The sequence below is a fragment of the Gymnodraco acuticeps genome, unplaced genomic scaffold (assembly GCF_902827175.1).
Source record: "Gymnodraco acuticeps unplaced genomic scaffold, fGymAcu1.1, whole genome shotgun sequence".
Taxonomy (NCBI): Eukaryota; Metazoa; Chordata; class Actinopteri; order Perciformes; family Bathydraconidae; genus Gymnodraco; species Gymnodraco acuticeps.
In genome coordinates, this window is record NW_022990125.1 from 3,061,884 (window position 1) to 3,086,772 (window position 24,889).

The 24,889-nt window shown below is 40.3% G+C and overlaps 1 protein-coding gene across 1 annotated transcript in view; it reads left to right on the forward strand.

Annotated features, from left to right (window-relative positions):
* Positions 1-24,889, forward strand: part of cfap299 (cilia and flagella associated protein 299) — a 104,879-nt gene that overhangs the window by 19,920 nt on the left and 60,070 nt on the right. Inside the window, exon 3 of the mRNA XM_034216613.1 lies at positions 1,851-1,941. Within this exon, the coding sequence (XP_034072504.1) occupies positions 1,851-1,941 (91 nt within the window). The remainder of the gene's footprint in view (positions 1-1,850; positions 1,942-24,889) is intronic.

Below are 24,889 nucleotides of genomic sequence, written 5' to 3' on the forward strand. Positions count from 1 at the left end.
TGTGCAATGCTTTGTATTTTTCCCCTTCGATTCGGAGAAAACAAATATTTTTTCGGAGTAAAGGATGGCAGAAGACACTACACTACCCAGAATCCCCAGCTATCGTTTGGACTACACCATGTGCTCTGTTTGACGTCACGTGATCTTCAAATTTCTCCCTGCAGAAAAAAAAAACATGGCCGAACTTCGTTTTATTCTCGGTGTAAAAATGCCTATTTTAAAGTTAGTTTGGCCATTAAAATGCGTTTTGATGTCATTTGATGCGAGAAATATGAGTTGTTATTTCAGATTATGTGTGCAGTGGATGTACATGATCTTTAGTTTGCTAGTTATTACGAAGATTACTTCAGGAAGTTTTCATTGTTACCAAGGTGGTTGCTAGGGACGCTGCTATCAATATTAATTCTGTTATGTTGTGTAACTGTTTAATGGTGTTATCTGTATTGCTACCCCCTTCCCCGTCAATGTATAGTGTTGGTCCACAGCGCAAACGTATTAGTTTAACAAACTCCGCATCTAAAGATACGTTATTTCCCCTGTGCAATTCCAGTCTCACATCTCAGAGCACATCGTCATTAACAAATACCGGAAACAGACCGAAAACATTTTTTAAAAATAAAATAAATTTATTTTTGGAAGAACCCAAATGATCATAGATATTGTTGACAAGTCAATGTTGTTACTATGACAGAATGTTAATACTATGAAGAATGTCACATGGTCAAATGCCTTTCCTAATTTCATTATGCAGAGCAATTTTAATCATATCAGAGTTTAATGACTTTCTATGACAGATGTTCACACTTAGGCTGGCCTGTTTCCATGGAAACATGGTTTTGCTGCACTCTAATGTATACACACCTGAAATAACATTGGCACTAATATTTGAACAGTTAACACTACAGCACAAGCTAAAAAACGGGCTTGTATCCAGCACAACATTCATCAGATCACACCAAGTTAACATCTAAAAAGCAGTAACAGGTCATTGGAGCCTCTCAGTTGTGGTTAAAAGTTCTTAACAAGAGAAGAAGTTAGAGAAATGGAAGGAAAAAAGCTAAATGTTGTCGAAAGTGACAGTGGAACACTGCTGTTTCTATTGACTTCAGCTGCTCTAAAGGATAATCGGTTAAATTATTGTATACTTTTTTAATTTATGATGAGCACAAATCAAAGAACTGTGTAAGCAAAGACTTATTTTTAACCAAATTTAAAATCACCAAGATTATGGCAGTAATAACTACTTTGTTGGACAATATTTTGTCCCACAAACAACTGTGACAAACAACATTATTGTAATTTTAACACTATTTCCTGACATGATTATAATTAGTAAATAAATGTAACACAGTAAATCTTGATTCCAATAACAGCAGACTATTGTCATAAAAAGTAAATAAATACTCAAACCATTTCAATGAGTAGTATTCTTAATTGTTAATTTAATAATAATAAGAATTCCTTATATATATTATAGTGCTTTTCCAGAGCTCAAAGCGGTTTACAAATACACATTACACACATATCATCCATGTAACGGTCATGTACTGTGGACAATACCCACAGGAGCAAATTCAGGTGAAGTGTCTTGCCCAAGGACACAACGGCTTTACAGACGCAGCTGCGGCGGAGGAGGGTTTTGAACTGGAGTTCCCCAAAGCCCCCTTGATCTGATGATCAACGCACAGCCCACTGTGCCACTCCGCCCCCATTTAAAGCAGATAGTGCCCTGACCCTATAACATGTTAAAGGTGGAAAGCCTCCATAAAGAACATTTAAGGCTTCATGTGACTTCATTTTTTTCAGGTTAAGAGAAACATTTCAAACCGTTTGAGTGTTGTCTTTTCCAGGACACTGGCAAGTGCAGGAAAAGAACTCAAAGATAACTTCCTGAAAGCCCTGGCAGAGCGAGAGGAGGCCAACCGCAGTGGGAAAATGACTGTGAGTACATTATTACAGCACTCCAATTGCTACGTAATGGGATTCCCCTCAAATATTTCTGCTATTCCATTAGGATGGGAACAAAATCCATACTGTGTCAGGTTGAGTGGAAATACCCCCCCCCCCTCCCTAAATACCATGAGCACTAGCTACCTGCCCCTCTCCCATAAAACCCAGTTTACATAACTACCTTGTCATAGGTGTTCTTTTACGATTGAACATTATTTTAAAAGGGGCTTCACCTCAGAGCCGGAGTACAAGCCTGAGTGTATTACCAATCTAAGGAGAATGTTTGACATTAGACATTATTCAACAACTTCTCACAACTACAACTCCTATCATGCTGTGTTATGCTCAAAATACCAAACAGATTATGCATTTTAGACATCCCTCTTATCCCTCTATTTCAGCTGATTCTGTGACTGTAGCTGCTGGCCCCACCCCCTTTTGAGCCAAGGCAAGCAGTGAGTTATATCTCACACATGCTCCGCTCTCTACTGGACTCTATGAGTACTACTCTCATCAATGATACGGAAGCGTTCACACACTGAAGTTGTATAAACGTAGCTGGCCAATCAGGGCGAGCCTACCTGAATGCGCGCTCACAGTATATAAGGCGGCTACGCCTGTCATCCTTTTCTCTTCAGCGAGCAGGACAACACCTAACAGAGAAAATTAAAACATTTAAAAGAAGAAGAAAAAAGTTATTGTGCCTTCATGGAGTCGCCACTTCTAGAGACCCGGGCCTGTCCTTGGTGCCCTGGCTTAATAGCGGGTGCCGATACCCACCACCTCTGCTTCGAGTGTTTGGGGACCAGGATATGGCCAAGGCGGTGCCATTCACGTTCGCCATTCCAGCCAGCGGGGCGGACGCATGGCCGATTCAACATGTTGAATCGGCCATGCGTCAGCCATGAAAGGCCAAATAAGGCGTGTCACGGCCGACGGTGCGGGACACACCAAATTCAGTTTGGGCGACAGGGCACGCTTCGTCGTCTTAACGGCCGATTTCGGCCTGGTGTGTCAGGGCCTTAAGACATGTCTGGCTCCTTTTTCATCGTTGGTGCTTGCTGGGCTAACACAGGACTGGTGAAAGGAGGAGGGCTGTGAGTCAGTAAGCTGTATCTGACCCCCTTGGACATAATGCACTTATGTTGTCCCATGCTCCTTAGGGACCTGGAAAACGTGGTGCGCAGTAAGCCCCATACAGGGCTGGAGAGCCTTCCCCACTAGGGTCCGTGCACACACTACCCGAGGTAAGCATGTGAGTGTGGAGGACATAGTACACTTACGTTTTCCCCATGCTCCTTAGGGAACTGGGAAATGTGGTGTGCAGTGTGTAGTCACTTGAATTCAATTCAAAACCTTTATTTATCCAGGTAAAATCCCATTGAGATCAATGATCTCTTTTTCAAGGGAGACCTGCAGCAGTAGGTTCCACAAGAAGACATAAAAACATAAACAACAGAACAACAAAAGGACATCATACAGCAAAATGTACAGGGATTACAATTTACATATCTAACCACATGTACAGGTACCAACAGCATCTGATTTGTAGCATCCACCGAGCTTTAAAAACATGTAGTGGTACTAGCTTGGTAATTTTCCATTCTTTTTGCAGACTGTTCCATGTTAGTGGAGCTGCACATCTAAAAGCTTTCTTCCCTAAGACAGTCCTAGCACTTGGCACATTTAATAAAACCACAGCATGCGATCTCAGGCAATAAGTACTTGCGCTGGCACCTGCAGGGTGGAGCTATGGGCTTATTCAGACCAATTAAGCTCTACCCAGCCAAGTAAGCTGCGGCCCCGACTTCTCCACGGTCTCAACCGGGTGATAGGAAGTTGGGGTACGGAGGCTGTTAGCCAAAGGCCGGTCAGGGGCAGTGTGGTGGGTCGATGTTGTGGGACGACAGGGCGTTTATCCATCGGGGCTCCACCCACTGTACCCATAGTCCAGTAGAGGGCGGAGCCTGTGTGAGATAGAACGGTGGGTTACGTATTGTAACTAGGGCTGTCAGTCGATTAAAATATTTAATCGCGATTAATCGCATGATTGTCCATAGTTAATCGCGATTAATCGCAAATTAATCGCACATTTTTTATCTGTTCTAATGTACCTTAGAGGAATATTTTTCAAGTTTTTAATACTCTTATCAACATATTAGTGGACAAATATGCTTTATGCTAATGTTTATTATCATTTGAACAATGACAAATATTCTAATGAATATTAAACACAACAACCTCTGAACATTACAAATATTCGCCTCAATTCAACCTGGAACCTCTCTCATTCAATAATACAATACAACTGGTGTGTGTGTGTGTGTGTGTGTGTGTGTGTGTGTGTGGTGTGTTGTGTGTGTGTGTGTGTGTGTGTTGTGTGTGTGTGTGTTGTGTGTGGTGTGTGTGTGTGTGTGTGTGTGTGTGTGTGTGTGTGTGTGTGTGTGTGTGTGTGATGGATCGTTGGAGCTATGTGCAACTCAAGGCATATGCTCGAACGGGAGCTGCCTGGACGCTGCAATCAACAGCTCCATATCCGTTAGCGCAGCTAGCTAGCACCAGATGCTAACAACAACAATGCACTTAAGGACACCCTCTCTCGCTCGCTCGGGCCACACAAACACACACCCTCCCGGTCCTCCCAATAGCCAGTCGGTGCCTGCCGGTGAGCGTGGAAGTGTGGTCTGCCACAAGCGGGCGGCAGGAGCGGGGCTGTCAGCATCAGCTTGTAGATGGTATTTTAAACTCGATGCGCTCTGAAACTACGGGGCGGCCGAGGAAAGAAAATACACATGCGTTAATCGCGTTAAAATAATTAGTGGCGTTAAAAAAAATGTGCGTTAACGCGTTATTAACGCGTTAACTTGACAGCCCTAATTGTAACCCTAGTTCTGTAAGCACAGGCGGAGCCCTCTACCTAGGGGCCCTGTCTTTCCTATGCCACTCGCTGAAGAGGGTGTAGGATGACAGTCAGGAGGCGTAGCCGGTTTATATACTGTGAGCTCTGCGCGCATTCAGGTAGGCTCGCCCCGATTGGCCGGCTACGTTTATACAACTTCAGTGTGTGAACACTCGGTATCATTGATGAGAGTAATAATAATAATGATAATAATGCATTTTATTTATATAGCGCTTTTCACAACTCAAAGACGCTTAAGAGTAGTACCCATAGATTCCAGTAGAGGGCTCTGCCTGTGCTTATAGAACTAGGGTTACAATACGTAATCCACTGTTCTGTGACAAGCAGGCTGTCTGCTCTGCTCAGATACAGCTAAATGCTGCCGTGATTAAACGCCATATTATGTTCCAAACCACTTCAAGTATTATTTCTGAAACAGTATGGAGCTCAAATGCTTTTTTCTTACGGGTTTACTACAAGGTGAGTTCCTTTTTTTATTTCATGCTTATTTACACATACTCTCTCCAGTACAGGTTAGCTCTGAGTGTTAGTGATGCTTGCTAATGTAAACAAAGACCATATTAGTTCCAAAACACGTCGCGCATCATTTCTGATAGCAATATTATGTTTCTGATAGGGCTGTGGGTTTAAAGCCAGCCAGGGGCGGATCTAGACAAATATTCATGGGGGGTGGCAAGAGGGTGGCAGGAGATTTTGAGGGGTGGCATCCCCTGACAGAAGTATATGCTGATTTAAATCGCAATCATATCAATCAATTAGGGGTGTAACGGTACACGTACCCGTACTGAAATTATTCGGTACGGGCCCTTCGGTTCGGTACACGTGTGTACCGAACGAATATAGCGTTAAAAGTAAAAAATTGAGAACATGAACAACTTTCTGGAAGTAATCTCAGGTATATATCATAGAGCGACCAAGTCATTTCATTGGACGAGAGGCATACTATGAGAGCTGGTCACAGGGATGCGTTCAATGTAGTCAGTAATTTGAGGAACTGTCGAAATGGCGAACGCAGATAAAGTTGAGCTCGAAAATCCTCCGGCATCATTGAAGTCTCCGGTTTGGGAACATTTTGGTTTCGCAGTTACGTACAAGGATGACGGACAAAGACAGGTGGACCGAACCAAAGCTGTTTGTCGGCATTGTTCAACTAACATTGGTTACGCGGCTGGCAATACATCACACTCATTTGAAAAGGCATCACCCGAATGTGAATATTACCGGTACCAAAAGAAAAAAGACTGAAGTGCAAACCCAACTCCCACTAGCATGTAAGCCTCCACCACTCGCAGAAAGTTCAGACCGAACCAAAGCTATTACAAACGCCAAATATCCTTATGTTGCCATGTTAGCAAAGCGCTACCTGGCTGTATCTGCTGCCACTGTCCCTAGAGAGGGTGTTCTCCACAGCAGGAGACATTGTTAGTGCCAGCAGATCTGCCCTTTCAGCAAGCAATATGGACAAGTTCATCTTTCTTTAAACAACATGAAAATACAATGACAAGCAAGTCCTAATGTCAAGCTGGCTGCTTAGGTACTACAGTTCAAATACAGATTATTTCAGTTCATCAAAATGCTGCACCTTAATGTTTATTTTACTATATTTTGTATTTATTTGAATACATTAGTCACAGTTTAATAATAATTAAAAAAAAATATTTAATGTTTTGTGATAATTTTTTCTGCTGTACCGAAAACGTACCGAACCGAACCGTGACCTAAAAAACCGAGGTACGTACCGAAACCGAAATGTTTGTGAACCGTTACACCCCTACAATCAATATTAACTTGGAAAGCCACAATATTAATATTTTAACTCAATCACATAGGTGATATTATTGTGGCACAATCAGTAAAGCCTTACAAGGTGGCAGACGTAATTTAATGAATTTTAACTGAACTATAACTGAATGAGTTTGTTTCACTCTTAGACCAGCAGGGGTACCAATCTATGCAGACTGCTGCAATAAGTACATTAATTAACTGTCTCATCGATGTTGTGTCTGAATGAATATGATACTATTAACAATCATATTATTCCTATCAGCTGTCAATCACTGTTAATAAATAATAATAATAATAATAGATTTAATTTGTTAGCGTTTTTACAGGTGCTCAAAGACGCTTTACAGATATAGTGAAGAACTGTTATGATTCACATATTCATTTATTATTGAATAAACTATATTTTTTGGAGGAGTTAATGATGAATGTTCATCAAGATGCTTGCTCGCCCTCCTTCAAATTTGAAAACAAGTAATTATATAATTATTGATATACAGTTACAACCTTGACTTTACATCAGAAAGAACAAACATTAAAGAAGTGACTAACTGCATCAGTTAGGGTTAAAAAACGTGTATTCAGCTAAAACATAAACATCGCTGCAGTTATTATCCAGTGGAAGGTCCTACCTACTGGCCTAGTTAAATCAAAGTGGTTACTTTCTGTTGGCTGGGCAGTGTAGTTTTACACACCGTCTTATTTTACTTTCTCAGGACTTAAAACTGTTTTTTGGGGGCAGACCCCCTCAAAGAAAAATATATATACAACGCATACAAGGTCATCATCTTAACAGTTTGTTATTCTCATCGAGTCATCCGTGAGCAGAGCATCAAGTTGGCATGTCTATTGTCTATTGTCTAATGCGGCGATTACTATTTTGTTCAGCAAAACGCCTCACAAACTTATTAAGATCAACAGCTGTAGTGCGTTTTGATTCAATGCTGAGTACAGCCAAACTTGACATTCTCTTCTCTGTCATTGTAGACCGCAACTACCTCATTCCTTCAGTACTTGGGTCCGAAAGGCTTCTCGTTTTGCGCCGTTCCCACGTTCAAGTGAATTCGCCACCAATCATATTTCCACTCTCGCGCCCAGGACCGGGGGAGGGTTACATGACGTGCATCTTGTGCTGCATTCACTTGCACTCGGACATTAGAGACTTTCTCTCATAAATGTCCGATGAGCCACAACTTTTCTTTCAAAACAAAGATGCCAACTGGGGTGGCAGCTGGGGTGGCAAGGCTATTGTTTAGGGTGGCAGTTGCCACCCCATGCCACCCCGGTAGATCCGCCCCTGAAGCCAGCCCACATTTTCCGATATTACGTAATATCGGACGCAAATCTGGGATCAGCTCTCCGTTATACCCCCCGTTTTTAGAGATGTGGTTACAGAGGAAAAGAGAGAGGGGTTTTCTTTTCTGACACTTCGTGAGTTCCCTGACACACCAGGGACACATATTTATGTATAAAATACATCAAATAGTGCCTTTTTCATGATAGAACACCTTTAATATCAGTCTTATTTACGGCTTAAAGATTATATTGTTTTTCACCTGTGTTTTTTTGCATGAATTGAAACACAAATACTGTTGATTATGTGCTTGAAATAAAAATGTCAAGAAAGCGCCTATCGTTCATGGCGGAAGGGTTCAGCATCAAGCCCCCAGCAAGTGCACCAGACATTGAAGCAAATGTACAGTAGTGGCCAAACGGTGTTACTACAACTTGTGTGTCAGTGCGTGACCTCATTGGGCCAGAAAATACTTTTTCACATTGACTTACATTGGGAAGAGACGTCTGTAAATCCAGTACAAACCCATTTATGGTCCTTACATAAATCATTAGGGTTTAAAAGTTGTACAATCAGCTAAAGCCAAATCCAGAGTTATTTTACCTCTCTGTTCATTTGACTAGATCATCCGTAATGCTGCAAATTGGATGCGGGGCTTGAGTAAAACGCTTGTGCGCACGCGCTATGGGCCCACATAAGGGTACTTTTTGCACTCGAGATTCTGGTCATTTTGGCTTCATGCACCACTGAGTATTTTTCATAGTAATGAACGGGGGTCCCCGCCTCCAGCGCTGTATCCAGTTCTCTTTATTCAACCATGGTTGGCGTGATGAAAAATGTTGTCTTCTGTAAACTAAGTCCTCAAATATTTTGAGACATTACTTGTGTACAAAAACAGAGTCTCTTTAGGAATGTTTGTACTTGTTCCTTATCTCATCACCTGCGAGGTGGTGTAAGGGTCAGGTCTATTGTCAGCTGAATGGCATGCAGGCATTTGTAAACTTATTCTTGGCTGCTAAAAGCTGCTTTTGGGATGTGAAGCATCAGGTGACGGCTGCAGGGATGTTGGTCCAGGCTGGAGGGAAGCAATACCAAATAATCGGGCTGACGTCTACACAGCGCCTGCACAGTAGTTGCCAAGTGTGAGATGTGCCAAGTAAATGCGAGTGCTGAGAGATAAGGATTGGTTTGCCCATCCCTTTGGCAGAGATTTCTAACAGTGAACAGAGATGTAGTCTCGCAGTGGTAAGGTTGCAGGGAATTTTTATTGTGTGGGAGTAGATTGACGAAATAGGATGCCTGTCCATTACTATTAGCTGCCGATTATTGTTTTTCTGCAATGAGCTAAGAGGTGTGTGTACTCCACATTGGGCAGTTGACCTCTGTGAAGGCCTAGGCGCAGATTCCGTTTTCAGTTTTCATAGACAGACTCTCCAGGTGCAGCAGATGAGTAAAGTGTGGTTTGCTCCATCAGACTATGACCTCCAGCACACACTGGGGCAGCTTGCAACAGAGTGTGAAGAGGATGGAAATGAAAGTCTAGACCGCCAAGTCTGAGGTAAATAGTCGGAAAATGCCTCCTTTGGGTTTGGAGTTGATACCTCAGGTAAAGCCTTTAGGTCTGTTCAAGGGTGACGTGCCAGTAGGATGGTGAGGAAGATCTAAAGTCATATTTGTGTGGCATCTGCAGTGATGCGGACATGGCAGGCATATAAAGAGCTGTGGAAAGAGTCCTAAAACCTGGAAATTAGTTAGCATTTTGGCAATTCCGGTTCACTTGTCTTGAATCAATGGGTCTTTGAATGGATTTTTGGTTTGGATGCTTGGAAAATGGTTTGTAGTAATCACACAAGCTACCAAAATGTTGGTTGCAGGGCTGTATAGCTTAACGTATAGCTATAGTGGTTAGAGCTGGCTGCCCATGTACTCACTAATAAAGGCTAATCTTGTCTAAAGTACTTTGAAAAAATGGACCTCCTTTAGCCTAATGGTGATGTAAAAAATATACTACTTTAGTGTTAATGTGTGTTTCTTTATAGCCCAGTTCACAAAAGTGGTCAAGATTAAGCTGAATAAAACAAGTAAGTATCATAAAATGTTGTGCGCCACAGTGCTTATTTTTCTCAATAATCCAAAATGTAATGGAAAAATCCTATTGGCTTTTCTGTCAAGGGAACCAGGACGATGCTTACTTCCAAGATCACCCTATTGTCTGCCATGATAAAGGTGGAGCTTTGCCTCACACACCTCTCCTGTCTGAAGTGAAGCTTATCTGTTCAGTTAACCCTTCAGCAGGTGTTCTCGAGGCATGGACAATCCTGCATGCCTTATTAAACTTGGACACACCAGGGACCTTTGACCATGAAGCTGCCTACTTTTTATTACAAACATTACTTTTAACCCAATTCTCTGTCTATACTTACCGTATAGGATTTACAAATGTAACATTTTGGGGGAATGTGTTCTGCAGAGAGTGTAAGGGTTGATAGACTTCAAATTAATCTCTTCCAAGATGCTGGAGAACCACAATTGAGTTTTGTTTCACCTCCATTTACCTGCCCCTGATGGCTTTGCAATTATGAGATCACATGAAGTGCATGGAGGGGAGTAGAGGTAGTAACACATGAAGTGTGTACAAACAGTACTGAGCAAAAGCAACCCCCACCACTCCCGTTCTTTCAGCCCTTCATTTGAGATATAACTGCAGCTTTTTCAATCAGAGATTCTTAAGTGATGATTTTACATAAGGCTGCCTGTATTCAGATTATATAAAATGGCTAGAATAACAACACCATCAAAACATCATGTTGTGCATTACCAAAACTGTTTTGTTGAGATGTTTTCCCACATTTTCTTATTTTTCATCTCAAAAAGACTGAGCTTCCTTTTCTCAAAAGTTTGATCAGAACAATGTTTTTTTTTCCTTTGAGCTGCCCTGTGTTTAAAGTTGAACACACATTGGTGCCTCTCCTCTTTGAAACTTTTTAAGTAGGTGAGCTTTTGTAAGTTTAAACATTGATATGTTCTCCATAGTAGGTCTATGTTACAAATGCTGCCAAAAATAATGCAGTATAAAGAAGTTGGAGAGAGTTTGGATGTCTTCCCTTTGCAACCACTATCCTTTATGAAAGTGTCGAGTTACCCACGTTAATCTTCGATAAGGTTCAATAATAAGACCACTCAGCAACACTAGGTAACTTTCCCGGTCAAAATAAACCCTTCATTCTTTATGACTATGAAAAACCTAAAAACATGTTATTTCCCCTCGAGTTGTTCTATCTATACTAGCTTTATCTGTAACTGTATCTGCCAGTCTTCTTTTATGGTCAAATGTACATTTAAATAATTGAAATCCAAATCAAACACAAATAGCTTCCCTGGTTTTATTGGTTAGGGTTAATGTTTCATCATCGTGATAAGGGAATGTCGGGACACAGAAAATTATCCATTTAAGGCTCTTTTGACGGAGAAAATTGATACTTAAGGCTGAGTTATTGGCTTTCCTTTAAATGGATGACATATGTATTGTCATTTTCCGTCTGATTAATCAGAGGGGTCACTCTTTTGTTCTTCTTTCTGTCAGGTCAGCCTTTCAATCCCGGTTGAAATTACACCTGTCACTTAATACATTTTGTCAGGGTATTTTTTCTTTTATGTCATGCCCAAAAGGGCTTTACAAAAGGTTGATAGCAGACATTTCTCTTTGTTGAAAAAAAATGCTAATTTTCCCTGTATGTGTGTACATCCTGACTGGCAAATAAATGCTAAATTGCATTCAAAATATGGACTTTGATACATTTTCAGTTTTTGCTCTGTAGAAGGATCCCTCCTCTATGTTTGCTGATCAGCTGAACTTGTAAAGCCTTCAGTGCCTGGCCTTTTCGTTGTGCTTTGACTTCCCTGGGCCCTGTTGCGAAAGCAGCCCCACTGCCAAAAGTCACACACAAACAAAAGCTGCACCTGGACAGCTTTGGCTTTTATTTGCACTGGGTAAGAAGTTAGGTTTTTGTATCAAACCCAGGTCACACCTGTGCAGGATGCCTGAGGGTGTCCATTGTTGGAAGCTTCACATCTGAAACTGAAGGTGTGCTGTCACCGCCCTCTCTGCTCCCCGTTTGTTTTCAGCAGTTTGTTGAGAGGCTCTGATGGTATCAATGTGGAAATGCTAAATATCAAACTAATGTTGAACTGATGAATGAGCACAGATAATCAAATATGCATGCAGTAAGCCTTTTACTGAACATTTTTAGCCATAACTGACTGAGAAACATAGAGATTGTGCCAATGATATAAAATACAAAAATGATTATTTAAAAAATAAAAGATGTGCCACATTTGATTATTTAAAGCACAGTAGTTCAGATTTTTTTCTTAAAACCTTTATCTGATCGGTCATAGTGGACACTTTGGAAAAATGTCATATTGACTATACTAGGCATGTCGCCAATACTACCACAAAATGACCCAGGTTGAAAAAGTTCAATAGCGCGTGTTTACTCATGGTGTTTAACACACACATTACATGACCGACATGTGGACATGATGCTATTTGATGATAATGTATTCCACCTTCATCAAATGTCCTGGAGTGTAAAAATGATTTTTCAATCGACTAAAGCACATAATGTACCCTGAAAGTAAACATTCGCTGCCCGTAAGAAGCAAATAAATATGTTAATCATTGTTTGAGTAAAGCCATCACTCACTCAGGAACAAGAGGGAACTTCATTAAAACAATGCACATGGCACAGTGCCTTGCCTTACAGAGTGAATAAGTATGTTGGCTCTCAGGATTATCAAAGAAGTCAGAACAAAAAGTCGCATTCAGCCTGTCAAAGAGATTTGATAAAAAAATTACTTATCATAAGATGTTATCATGTAAAAAATGTCTTATTAATTGTATTAATGTTTTCATACTCAAAGCTAATTGTCAGGGTCATATTTGTATGTTGTGCCTTTACTGTGACATGTTTAAATTAGGGCTGTCAGTCGATTAAAATATTTAATTGCGATTAATCGCATGATTGTCCATAGTTAATCGCGATTAATCGCAAATTAATCGCACATTTTTTATCTGTTCTAAATGTACCTTAGAGGAATATTTTTCAAGTTTGTAATACTCTTATCAACATATGAGTGGACAAATATGCTTTATGCTAATGTTTATTATCATTTGAACAATGACAAATATTCTCATGAATATTAAACACAACAACCTCTGAACATTACAAATATTCGCCTCAATTCAACCTGGAACCTCTCTCATACAATAATACAATACAAATGGTGTGTGTGTGTGTGTGTGTGTGTGTGTGTGTGGTGTGTGTGTGTGTGTGTGTGTGTGTGTGTGTGTGTGTGTGTGTGTGTGTGGGTGTGTGTGTGTGTGTGTGTGTGTGTTGTGTGGGTGTGTGTTGTGTGTGTGTGTGTGTGTGTGTGGTGTGTGTGTGTGGTGTGTTCGTTGGAGCTATGTGCAACTCAAGGCATATGCTCGAACGGGAGCTGCCTGGACGCTGCAATCATGTTGCGCACTATCCGTGCTGAGTGTGCTGACTTTTCGTACAATGTCCCACTGTCTGGCTTCCTGCATAAAGTCAAGTGCTCGGCGCAGTTGTGGCGAAATTTCGCTCCTCTGTTTTCATTTAAACAGCTCCATATCCGTTAGCGCAGCTAGCTAGCACCAGATGCTAACAACAACAATACACGTAAGGTCTCTCGCTCGCTCGAGCCACACATACACACACCCTCCCGGTCCTCCCAATAGCCAGTCGGTGCCTGCCGGTGAGCGTGGAAGTGTGGTCTGCCACAAGCGGGCGGCAGGAGCGGGGCTGTCAGCATCAGCTTGTAGATGGTATTTTAAACTCGATGCGCTCTGAAACTACGGGGCGGCCGAGGACAAAAAATACACATGCGTTAATCGCGTTAAAATAATTAGTGGCGTTAATTTTATTAACTTTATTAACGCGTTAACTTGACAGCCCTAGTTTAAATGCTTTAATGTTCAAAAAGGTTCTTTATTTTTCTCACACTGCCTGTGCTGTAGCACCTCTTTTCACCCTCTGTCTGAAACCAGAGTCCATTCTGCTCTGATTGGTTAGCTGGCCAGCTCGGTTGTGATTGGTCAACCGCTTAGAGATGTGTTGGAAATGTACCGCTCCTTAGCATATCACAAACAATGAGTTGGAGCGCTAGCCAATAGAAGGGCAAGTGGTACATAGTGATGTCACTATGTTACAGAAGAAAACAAATGAGTCCAATGAGTCCAGTGTGTGGGGAGAGAAACTCCCACAGGAGGCACATTTGGGATTTTAACCTCTGCAGACCATTTACATGCACAGACACCTATATAACACACTACAGGAAAATAAAAAACCCCAAAAACATAATCAGGCCTCTTTAACCCTTGTGCCCTCCTCGAATTTTCAACCTTTCGACCACTTCGTGGCAAAAATGTACACGCCCATAATAACTGCTATTATCATACATCAATATTTGTTTCTACTTTTTTTTTTCATGAATCACATAAACAACGTACTCAAAACTACCAAACATTCAATAATGTTCTGGATTTTAACCTTTTAAATGCCTGTTTCATTATTTGAATGATTTAATGTCTTTCAAAAATGCCTCATTGACTTCCATTCAGACCACATTTGTTGATCTCACTGCCATTGCAGTATAAAACCATGCATTTCATTTACAAGAAAAGTAGTAATATTTGATATGTCTACTCTATTCCAACAGATTACACCATTTTCCCACTGTAGGCCGATGCATGCAATTCTTACATTTTTGCCGGTTATATTATGGAGCCATGTGACTACCAGAGGGCCCGAGAGTGGTCTTTTGAGGGATGTATTTTATGTGTCTTTGAAGAGCTGCTTGATTACTCAAAAACAAAAAACAACTGTTAGTGTGTTTATGCACCTGGCTGCCAAATATAAACATGCAGTTTGACCAAGGGTTTATTTCATTAGTGAGCAGAGAAGGAGAAAGACCTGGAGCAAAGAGAAGGAACTCAAATGAAGAAGCATTTCAGTGCAGAGGAGACTTCAGAAATAATCTTGTAGCCTTCTTCTGCCAGCGAGCTGCAGGACTCATCTGAAGAAGACACAAGGTTCGAGGGGGGTCTGACACTGAATGCTCTCTGGAGTCCAGCATTTCTTGGAGTTCCTCTGACCCTTCATCTGAAAGTGGAGAGGACACTGAGGGTCCAGTCCACAGTGAGGGGACAGAGAAGAACGGAGGTCGTTCTCCCAGGAGCTGGGGAAAACCAGGGTGTCCTCACAGATTGTGAGAAGAAAGCCCCCCGTGGTGGTGGATGGTGGGCCGGACCCTCAGTGTCCTCTCCACTTTCAGAGGAAGGGTCAGAGGAACTCCAAGAAATTGCTGGACTCCCAGAGAGAATTCAGTGTCAGACCCCCCCTCGAACCTTGTGTCTTTCTTCAGATTTCAAATCTGTTGGAATAGAGTAGAAATATCAAATATCACTACTTGTCTTCTAAATGAAATACTGACATTACAAAATGCATGGTTTTATACTGCAATGGCAGTGAGATCAACAAATGTGGTCTGAATGGAAGTCAATGAGGCATTTTTGAGAGAAATTAAATAATTCAAATAATGAAACAGGCATTTAAAGGGTTCAAATCCAGAAGATTATTGAATGTGTGGTAGTTTTGAGTACGTTATAAGTTGTTTATGTGATTCATGAAAAAAAAAAAAAGTAGAAAAAGATATTGATGTATGATGATTTAAAAGCAGTTATTTGGGGCGTGTACATTTTTGCCACAAAGGTGTCCAGAGGTAGTATCTGACACTACGTACAAAATAAGAATGCAGTCAAATCAATTGTGTTGCTAATCTTTGACACATCCAAGACTCTAATAACCACCAAAGTTCCATCCCTCTACTAATTAATATATTGAACATTTTTCGTTTTTTGTTTTTTTTTTAAGATAAATTAATAATTCAAATAATTGAAACAGGCATTTAAAGGGTTACAATCCTGAAAATGATTTAATGTTGGGTAGTTTTGAGTACGTTAGAAGTTGTTGAAGTGATTCATGGAAAAAAAAAGTAGAAAAAAATATTGATGTATGATGATTTACTAGCAGTTTTAATGGGCGTGTACATTTTTGCCATGAAGGGGTCCAGAGGGTGCAAAATGCATCACAAGATTATACAAAAACATGTAAGAGTAACGACATTGGATTTCAAAACATTTGACTCAAAAGAAGACTTCTTGCAAAAATCCATGCCATGTTAACACAGCTGAAATTATTACCAATTTTAAAAAAAGTCAGAAAAAATGTACAAAAAATGCCCGAGGAGGGCACACGGGTTGTACAAAAATAAATAACAATAACAACTCATACATTTTATTTATGTTACAAAAGGGCTTGTCTGTTCTTGTCTTCAGTTAATAAAAATGTAAAATAAGTAATTGTCTGTCAATTACTTTTTATAATGTGAGCATTGTTTCTCGTCTTGTTTCTAAAGCTCTGTGTCTCACTCCTTAAGCATCTAATTCAGTTTGTGTGAATGTTATCTGTTGAAATACCAAACTCTGGTATTTCAAATATACTCTGCAATAACATGTAGGGACATGCTTGTATGTGTGTTTGGTGAAATCCAATTAGCCTGGCCAAGAATGAATGTGTTTACCAAGGGTCAATGTCCATAAACCATCAGGACATGTTAACTTGACTTGTAATGTTATTCTGAAACTGTTGACAAAATGTGTTATACTGTAATAGATGTCCTACTTACTTAAAGTAAAAATGTATACTTTTAATTTGATGGTTTGGAAAAGGAGCTGAATCATTATTCAAAATGTTGTCAACATCGCAATGATGCCAAGTGCAAAATCCACTAGCAAGCGCATTATTTGGTAAAGCCAACATATGTGAAAATATATTGTCTGAATAAGGATTGTGGTGCTGCATGATGGATATTCATTCCTAAATCTGGAGTCATATCACATTTATTGCAATATCATTCAAAAATAATCACAATCAGCTATTTTTTTTCCAAATCATGCAGCCCTATTTGCGAAGTGATTTTCAGTCTCCCACCCTTTTAGTTGTGGAATTTAGCTGGCCGGCCTGCGCTGCGTGTCTCATGCCCAGAGGGGACATCCTGCATAAAGGAAGTGTTTGTCTTTGGTCTGTGGACCCAGCGAGTTCTGTATTGATAAGCTCCTGTCGCTATAGATAATAAGGTGGTCAGTCATGCAGCCCAGAGATCAAGTATAGCATTGAAATTAAAGAGGAATTCCCCAGCCCTATTGCATTACAAGCCGTGTGTGTGTCCCCGCTGCCCGGTCCCTTTGTCCTAGTCATGGGCAGTAAAAATAACAATGGCAAGTTAGATTTCAAAGCAGCAGGACCTAGGTGGACAGCCTTTAGAAAGGAAAGAGTCCTGCAGGGCTATCATATGACCTTGACTTGAATGGTGTCACAGAGTTGTGGAGGGGTGGGAATAAGGCCTCAACAGTTTGCAACCATCTATCAAGGGGACAAAAATGACTTTTTGTTTGGAGAAGCAACCATTGTGATATTTGATATCACCTTATCAGCATTTATTTTCTTTTTCCTCAATTCTATATTTTGATTTCACCTGATACAGACACAGGAAATCCGATTTGATTCACCCTAAATGTCACAAAACCCTGTGGTACATTGGCTATTCATTCATGTGAACATTTTTCTTGCTAGATTTGAACTGTAATACTTTGGCTGCACTTTCTCACAGTTGCAGGTCTCGAAGAAACCCATAATATTTAACTGTGAAGTATTACTCTTGGCTGATTACAAGACATGGATTTCATGGGTAGTGTCTTGGTCTATAAAAAGAAAACGGATAGCCAAAGCATTATGTGTTATGTTAGTCCACACAGCCAACATGGCAGCTGTGGCCCGTCTTTCAATGCCCCATATCTGCTACTGAGGGATTTGGAAAGGAATGAGGAAAAGAAAGATTAAACCACCCTCATGGTATATATGCAATTGTCTCCTAGAGCTCTTAATAAATGGCAATAGATAATACACTTAAAATAATCTGATTCTGATTCATTTGAACAATTTCCTCCGAGGGATGCATTGTCTATCAATAGCAGAGCTTTGACATGCAATATGTTCTTGAAGATGTGTAATTAAATACACATTTTGTTGTAAAATAACATGGGAAGCTGTTTCATGGCGGATGTAAGGTTTGTATACCCATGAAATCAAACATCACAAATCCCAGAATGCAAGTGGCACAACTCGATCTACTGTTTTGCAGCTAAAAGCCTATGAGCCCCATTATAATGATTTTTTTCTGCGCCCCTCCCTCCTTTGAACAGCTGCAATTGTCTAGAGACATCGCCCTGAAAGAGTAAATTAAAACGGATACACTTTATCTAATCTCTGAGGGTCTTTTTTTCTTAACTCCATGCATTGAGTGGATATTTTAAATACGTCGGGAACACTTGTGGGCCGTCAGCATGATTTGCCACTGGGAAGATGGGGAATCATATTAAGCTGTCAACTTGGCTTTCAAAGGAAAGTCTTGCATTAAGTACAGGCCATCTGGGAGTCTGGATAAAATATCATCGCTCTTTGTCACCAGTCCTTAAGAGCTCTCACTTTGGGATACAGTTGGAGATTTTATTCGGAAGCAGATTATTGAAAGGGATTACTTTATTTCTTCTTGTATTAGGCTGTCTCTTGTGCTTTTCTTGTATTAATATCTCCTAAATTACAGGCAACCAAGACTATAGATAAACAGGAACTGACATCCTAATAGTCCTTTTCCACTGCAATGGTATACTGTATATGGGGCTTCACATAACTATGTTTTTGAGGAACCTTGATTTTTCCAGTGTATTTTAACAAACAGTTACTTTTCGGAGATACGCAAAGGCCGGACGAGGTGTCCTTTATCAGGAATTACAACATGGCTTAGTTAAATACTTGATTCTAATTGGTCAATTTTGACAATCCAGAAATGGAAATTTGCGCTGACAGAACACAGCTAAGGAGAACATACTATCGCTAAGGTGGATCAAGGCTAAGGTGGATCAAGGGACTTTGTGCAGTCATATCAATCAGCTGTAGACAACAAACATAAAACATTTTCCCATTATAAAACATCAAGGAATGGGAGGGGGGGGCAGATTGGAGACCTCAAAGGGTATTATCCTGCTTAGCCATAGTCCCTTGATGTTGGCAAAGTTGTCACTCCACTAATTTATGTTCATTCCTAACTAATATTATCAAAACAAATGCACTTGTACAGCACTTGTCTATATTTTAGACAGCAGTATACATGAATTGCACTCTGAACTAAATTGCTATTATACCATAAAATGCTTTAAGCTATTTCAGTTAAAGAAGACTACCTGTCTTTAAGTAGGACTAATAATACAGTTGTATCAAAATGGGTGGAGCTGCTTAGCTTGGCCTTATTGTGGCCTGAATATTTTCATACCAAGGTTACAGGCTTCTCCCTGTTGGGGAAGTCTTTAACTGTGAGATTGAAATCATCCACTGCTGTAATCAATCATTATTTAAATCTATATTATCTTTTACATTCCTTTTAATTTGCACTTTTCATGAGCTCATGAACCTTAGTATGTTTTTACTCCAACTCCCATATATGAATTAGGAAGACACAGGGTGCATGTGCTTGTTATATATTAGGGAGGATTGAACATCTGTGTTAGATACTACCTTAAGGTTTCTGGCTTGTCCCTGAAGGAATGTGCACCTGCCATTGTAAAGGCGGTATTTTTCTAGACTCCTCAGCCTTGAAATCAACACTTTGCGTAGCAGGTCCTGTAATAAACCTGCTATGTTCTGAAATATAGCAACTTAAATACCTTTAAATCAACCGTAATGGATTAAAGTGGACTAGATCTTGCAGAACAATGTATGACCTCACTCTACCAACCGACTCTTCAATTTCATTTACAGCCTCACAAGATATGGTTTTATTGATGCATACCTGCTGCCTTTGTTTACATTTCTTCTACATCCCATCTTTCTTACATCATTGCCTTGGATTTCCCTCCAAAACAGTGATTAGACTGTTCCACTTTGTGTCTGGACCCATCTTCTTCCTGGCCTCTTGTTGGGGAGGGAAGCCCACAGTTACTCATAGTCTGAACTCAACTTTTGATACTGATCAGGTCTGTAATGTTGCAGGTGCAGTGTGATTCTGATTTATCATTACATAAACAATCTGTTACTACTGTATTTAATTTATTGAGGATATAATCTGATCTAAAGGAAATCATCATCTGATCTATATTCCCTAACCATGGTACATTTATGAACTATTAAAATAAGCACACAAAAGCTTCTACGTTGTAATTGAATTGAGATAGTAGTCATCCCAAATAGACTTGTTGTTGCAATAAACACCATTTTTCCCCGTCCCCATCAACTCATTAATGTTTTCCCTTGCGTCAAATCAGAGAAATCTAAATCCATGTGCAGCCTAGCATCATTTTAAGAAATGTCAACACATACGATGTATAATTAAGTGCCCTTGACTTTGATAACCCGGATTTATTGACTTATGATTACAAGCAGTTTAAAGTAGTATGCAAGCAAAACCCTGTGTCTCTTTGAACCCTCACATTGTTACCACCTTGCAAACAAAGTCGATTACTGTATGCTTGTGCACCACTTCCAAAAATGTTACCAAGTTCTTTCTGAATGAACTGTCTGGCCCTGTTTACACCTGGCGTAAACAGGCCTTTTGAGTGATCCGATCACAAGTGGACTGCTCCAAGTTCCTCAGGTCATACCTATCATTACCTAACCATGCCAAGCCTGTTTGAAATGAAAACAAGAAATCAAACACGCAAGATGTTTTACTCACTTAATAATATATCTCCATGGGTTTTTCCCAAAATGTCATTCTGGACCACCCAGTTCACGCTATCTTGATGAGTTTTTCCTCATCAAAATGCTCCGAGGGAAATTCAGTTATTCAATGTCTTCAGTATTATTTTATTATTGCCTTTTTACAAACCAGGCTTATAACCGTCAGCTACACTAGTTTACATTTTGGATAGTGGGTAAAGGGGTCCGATCACGATGCATTTTGGTGGATGTTTACACTTTTATTTAAAGCTGTCTACTTGTCCGATCACCTGACATGCTTGATGCCAGTTTTTAAAAAAGGTCTCAGTTACAGGAGAGAGCTCGGGATTCCATAAGACGCCGTACAGTGTAGCATCTTTTTCTGTTGGCTGCTGGTAAGGATCAAGCATGTATTACACTGGCCGTTTCCTAAAGTCGATCTTGAAGAAGCTATTCTGCACCTCCAGTTATCAGCCAGTGAAATGCTCACTTCCTTTTTCCTCAAAGGGTGAAACATTCAGCCTTGCTGTGCAACTTCCTTTTCCATTTCCTCCATTTAGCTATGCAGAAGCTATGGTATCTTCTTTAAGCGCTACCGAGGTTCACTAGGTCATCATTGTGGCTAACAAGCTAGCCCCGTGAGTAGAGAAGGAATCCATTTATGGTCAAAACATTGATACCCAATCTGGGAATTCAGCTAATCCTTAGCCGCTCTTAGCAACATATGGAGAACATTCTTCAGAATCTTCTTTGTTTTATCACTACACACTGGACTGCTTTGGCTGTGTATTATTCCACCTGAGTAAATACTGGACGGCATCTCTCCTACTTAGAGCAGCGCACATGTCTTCCAGAGGCGTCCAAGCTTCAGCCCCTGCACCTTCTCTCCTTGTTCTTGGCCAGATACCAGTATACCGTCCCTCCTCCTGCCATAAGAGCATGTCCAGGACTTTGTGTTTTTGATACGTATCCTGAGAGACCAGCTGCTATTGATGGACAGTTTCTCATCATGTCAATGTCAGTGTGTCTCTGTTTCCTACACACAGTCCCACTGAAATGCCAAAGATTTGAGCTCATGGTTTAACTTTCAAGCTTCTAAAATGTAGACAGGCCAAATTCTCGGCATATTTTCACGTCATTGTAATGCATATTAGCACGTGTATGAGGTCCTTGGCAGAGAGAATTGCAGATGGTTTGAGCCTATTACCAAAAAACACAAGGGACTTTTAAAATTGGTTACATTTAAGCTACCTGCTATGTTATCCAATGTTGGGGTCCGGTTTCTTGTTATAATTATAAATTACTGTATAAAACATGTTTGGTTAGACTCAAACCGTGAAGGAACCAAGATCACGCAGAAAAAAGTGTAAGCACAAAAACTAATAATTTTAACTTAAGGTTACACACATTTTTCACAAAGGCCCTAACACTAAGAAAATAAATCGACAGTTGTGTGCAAATAAAATAGGTGAAAATATCATGTTAACAATTGATCTAATCTTTTACATAAAGGTGTTTTAAACGGATTGTGGCTTTAATGAGCATTGTGGGAGGGCAAACAAGAGTGAATATGTGCACCCCCCTATTTGTAGAAAAGCAATATGTAACCTATTTATCTTATGCCAGATAGTGCTAGCTCTGAAGACCTGTTTGTGATGGTTTTTTTTAAACTTCAGGGTTTTGATACATGAGTTAATAGTCAGGTTATCTTATATAAAGGCACAGTTTTTTCTTTAAAATGTTGTTTTAAAAAAATGCTATGACTATTTTATGTCCTAATGTTTAGCACCCTGAACCAGAATCATGCAACATTTCTGGGTAACAACATTACGGTGGCCCTGAAGTGCAAGACACTACAGCATTTCACAAAACACAACAGTATTTCAGAAAACACAACAGCATTTCACAAAACACCACAGCATTTCACATTGGACGGAAAGGGTATTCCTTTAGGGAGAACACTTCTTGTTTGTGATTGGACAGAGCCAGCCAGAGAAGCACTGCTGTGATTGATTGTTTTTGCTGCCAGTCAAGAAATGACGCTTCGTGATTGGTCAACACCCGACAGCGAAATATTTGCTTAATACAAGCCGTTTGCACACACACTCAGAGCTCACAGCTCCTCATATCTGTTCAGAAACTGGACAAAAGTTAAACATGAACAAACCACAGACTGTCTATGTCATGGCGAATACAGTCGCTGCTTTATTTATGTCTGTATGAGGTTGTTGTGAGTGTGGACGGAGCAGCTACAGGTTAGTTTAGCCTGATGGATCCGATTCCATTCAGAAAACACGCATTTTAAAAGCTTTTCGCCTGCCGTCTTATCTGCAGACTTGTCAAAGCGTTAATTCATGGTTTTTACTAACCGTTATCAGTATGTAGTTACTTCGGCAACACTTTGAAACGTGTATTACAATTAAATCACGGTCAAATATGTTCATTTTGTACGCCCCCGCCCCCTCTCAGCGCCTCTTGTTTGAATGACAGGAGCAAACACAGCTGACAGCCGCGGTGAAACTCGAGCGATTAGAGCGATGCGAATATTGGGTGGTCTACCATAGTATTTACATGGAGATAAGCCCCTTAAAAACCATGAATTAATAAAGCATTAATTCTGTGTTTACTCCTGTCATTCAAACAAGACGCTGGAGAGGGGGCGGGCAGTATCTCCTTGTAAATCCTATCGGAATCGGATCGATCAGGCTAAACTAACCTGTAGCTGCTCCGTCCACACTCACAACAACGTCATACAGACATAAATAAAGCAGCGACTGTATTCACCATGACACAGACAGTCTGTGTTTTGTATATGTTTAACTTTTGTCCAGTTTCTGAACAGATATGAGGAGCTGTGAGCTCTGAGTGTGTGCTAACAGCTAACGGCTGATGTGTTGGGCCAATCACGAAGCGTCATTTCTTGACTGGTAGCAAAAACAACCAATCACAGCAGTGCTTCTATGGCTGGCTCTGTCCAATCACAAACAAGAAGTGTTCTCCCTAAGGAATACCCTTTCCGTCCAATGTGAAATGCTGTGGTGTTTTGTGAAATGCTGTGGTGTTTTGTGAAATGCTGTGGCGTTTTGTGAAATGCTGTGGTGTTTTGTGAAATGCTGTGGCGTTTTGTGAAATGCTGTGGTGTCTTGCACTTCAGGGCCACCGTACAACATAGCATTTTTTAAGCGGTTTAAAAATATTTTTATGTTGCCTTACAGTTCTGTTCTTTTTGTATTCTTCAATTGTTTTCCTTTTAGCCTTTACTAAAGTCAGTTAAACAGGCTACAAGAATGGATTTTGCTATGTTATTTGCTTGCTCTCTTGCATGCCATGTGTTGAAAGCAGATATGCAGTCGGCAAGGGTCTCAATTTGCTTACTTCTGTACTTCATTTGCTATTTTGATTGAATAAATGGGTCTCATCCCAAGAATGGCAAAAACCAATGTTCCCAAAAGGTGCACTCATAACAATAAAACAGTTGAGTGGAATAGTGGACACGCGTGGGACTTGAGATACTTTCTTTTCTGAATTGACTTTGGATGGTTCAGGGCTATGCTAACATAGTAACTGCATAGTCAACACACAAACAAAAACAAAAAAAGTCAGTACACAAACAGGTGTATATACTTTGTAACTTCTAAATGATATAAACAATTAAAATATTCGTTTTTATCATCAGGTGGCTACAGACACAGCTCTATTTTTTCCTCAGTTTCTGATTAAACAAGCTCAGGATATAAGAAAATACTTTTGTGTCAACACACCATTTAAGATAATTTTACAGATTTGTTTTCTGGCCTCTATGGTAACTTAAGAAAGGCTTATTTCATAGCATTGCCTAATTTCATAACATTGTCTAATTATTTAAGCTGTCTCAAAAACATGTGGCCAGATGCTTTTACATTTTGTTTACATGTTGCTTTAAACACTGAGAAAGATCCTTCCGGGGAAGAATTCTCAACCAGGGAGAACCGTGTCCTGCTGCAGGAACATTGGTTTAGTTGGAAAAAAGAAACTCCCCCTTATCATCAGAAAATACAAGGAAAAATGCATCACACAACCGCTCTTCTTTGCCGAAACCACTGGTCTAAA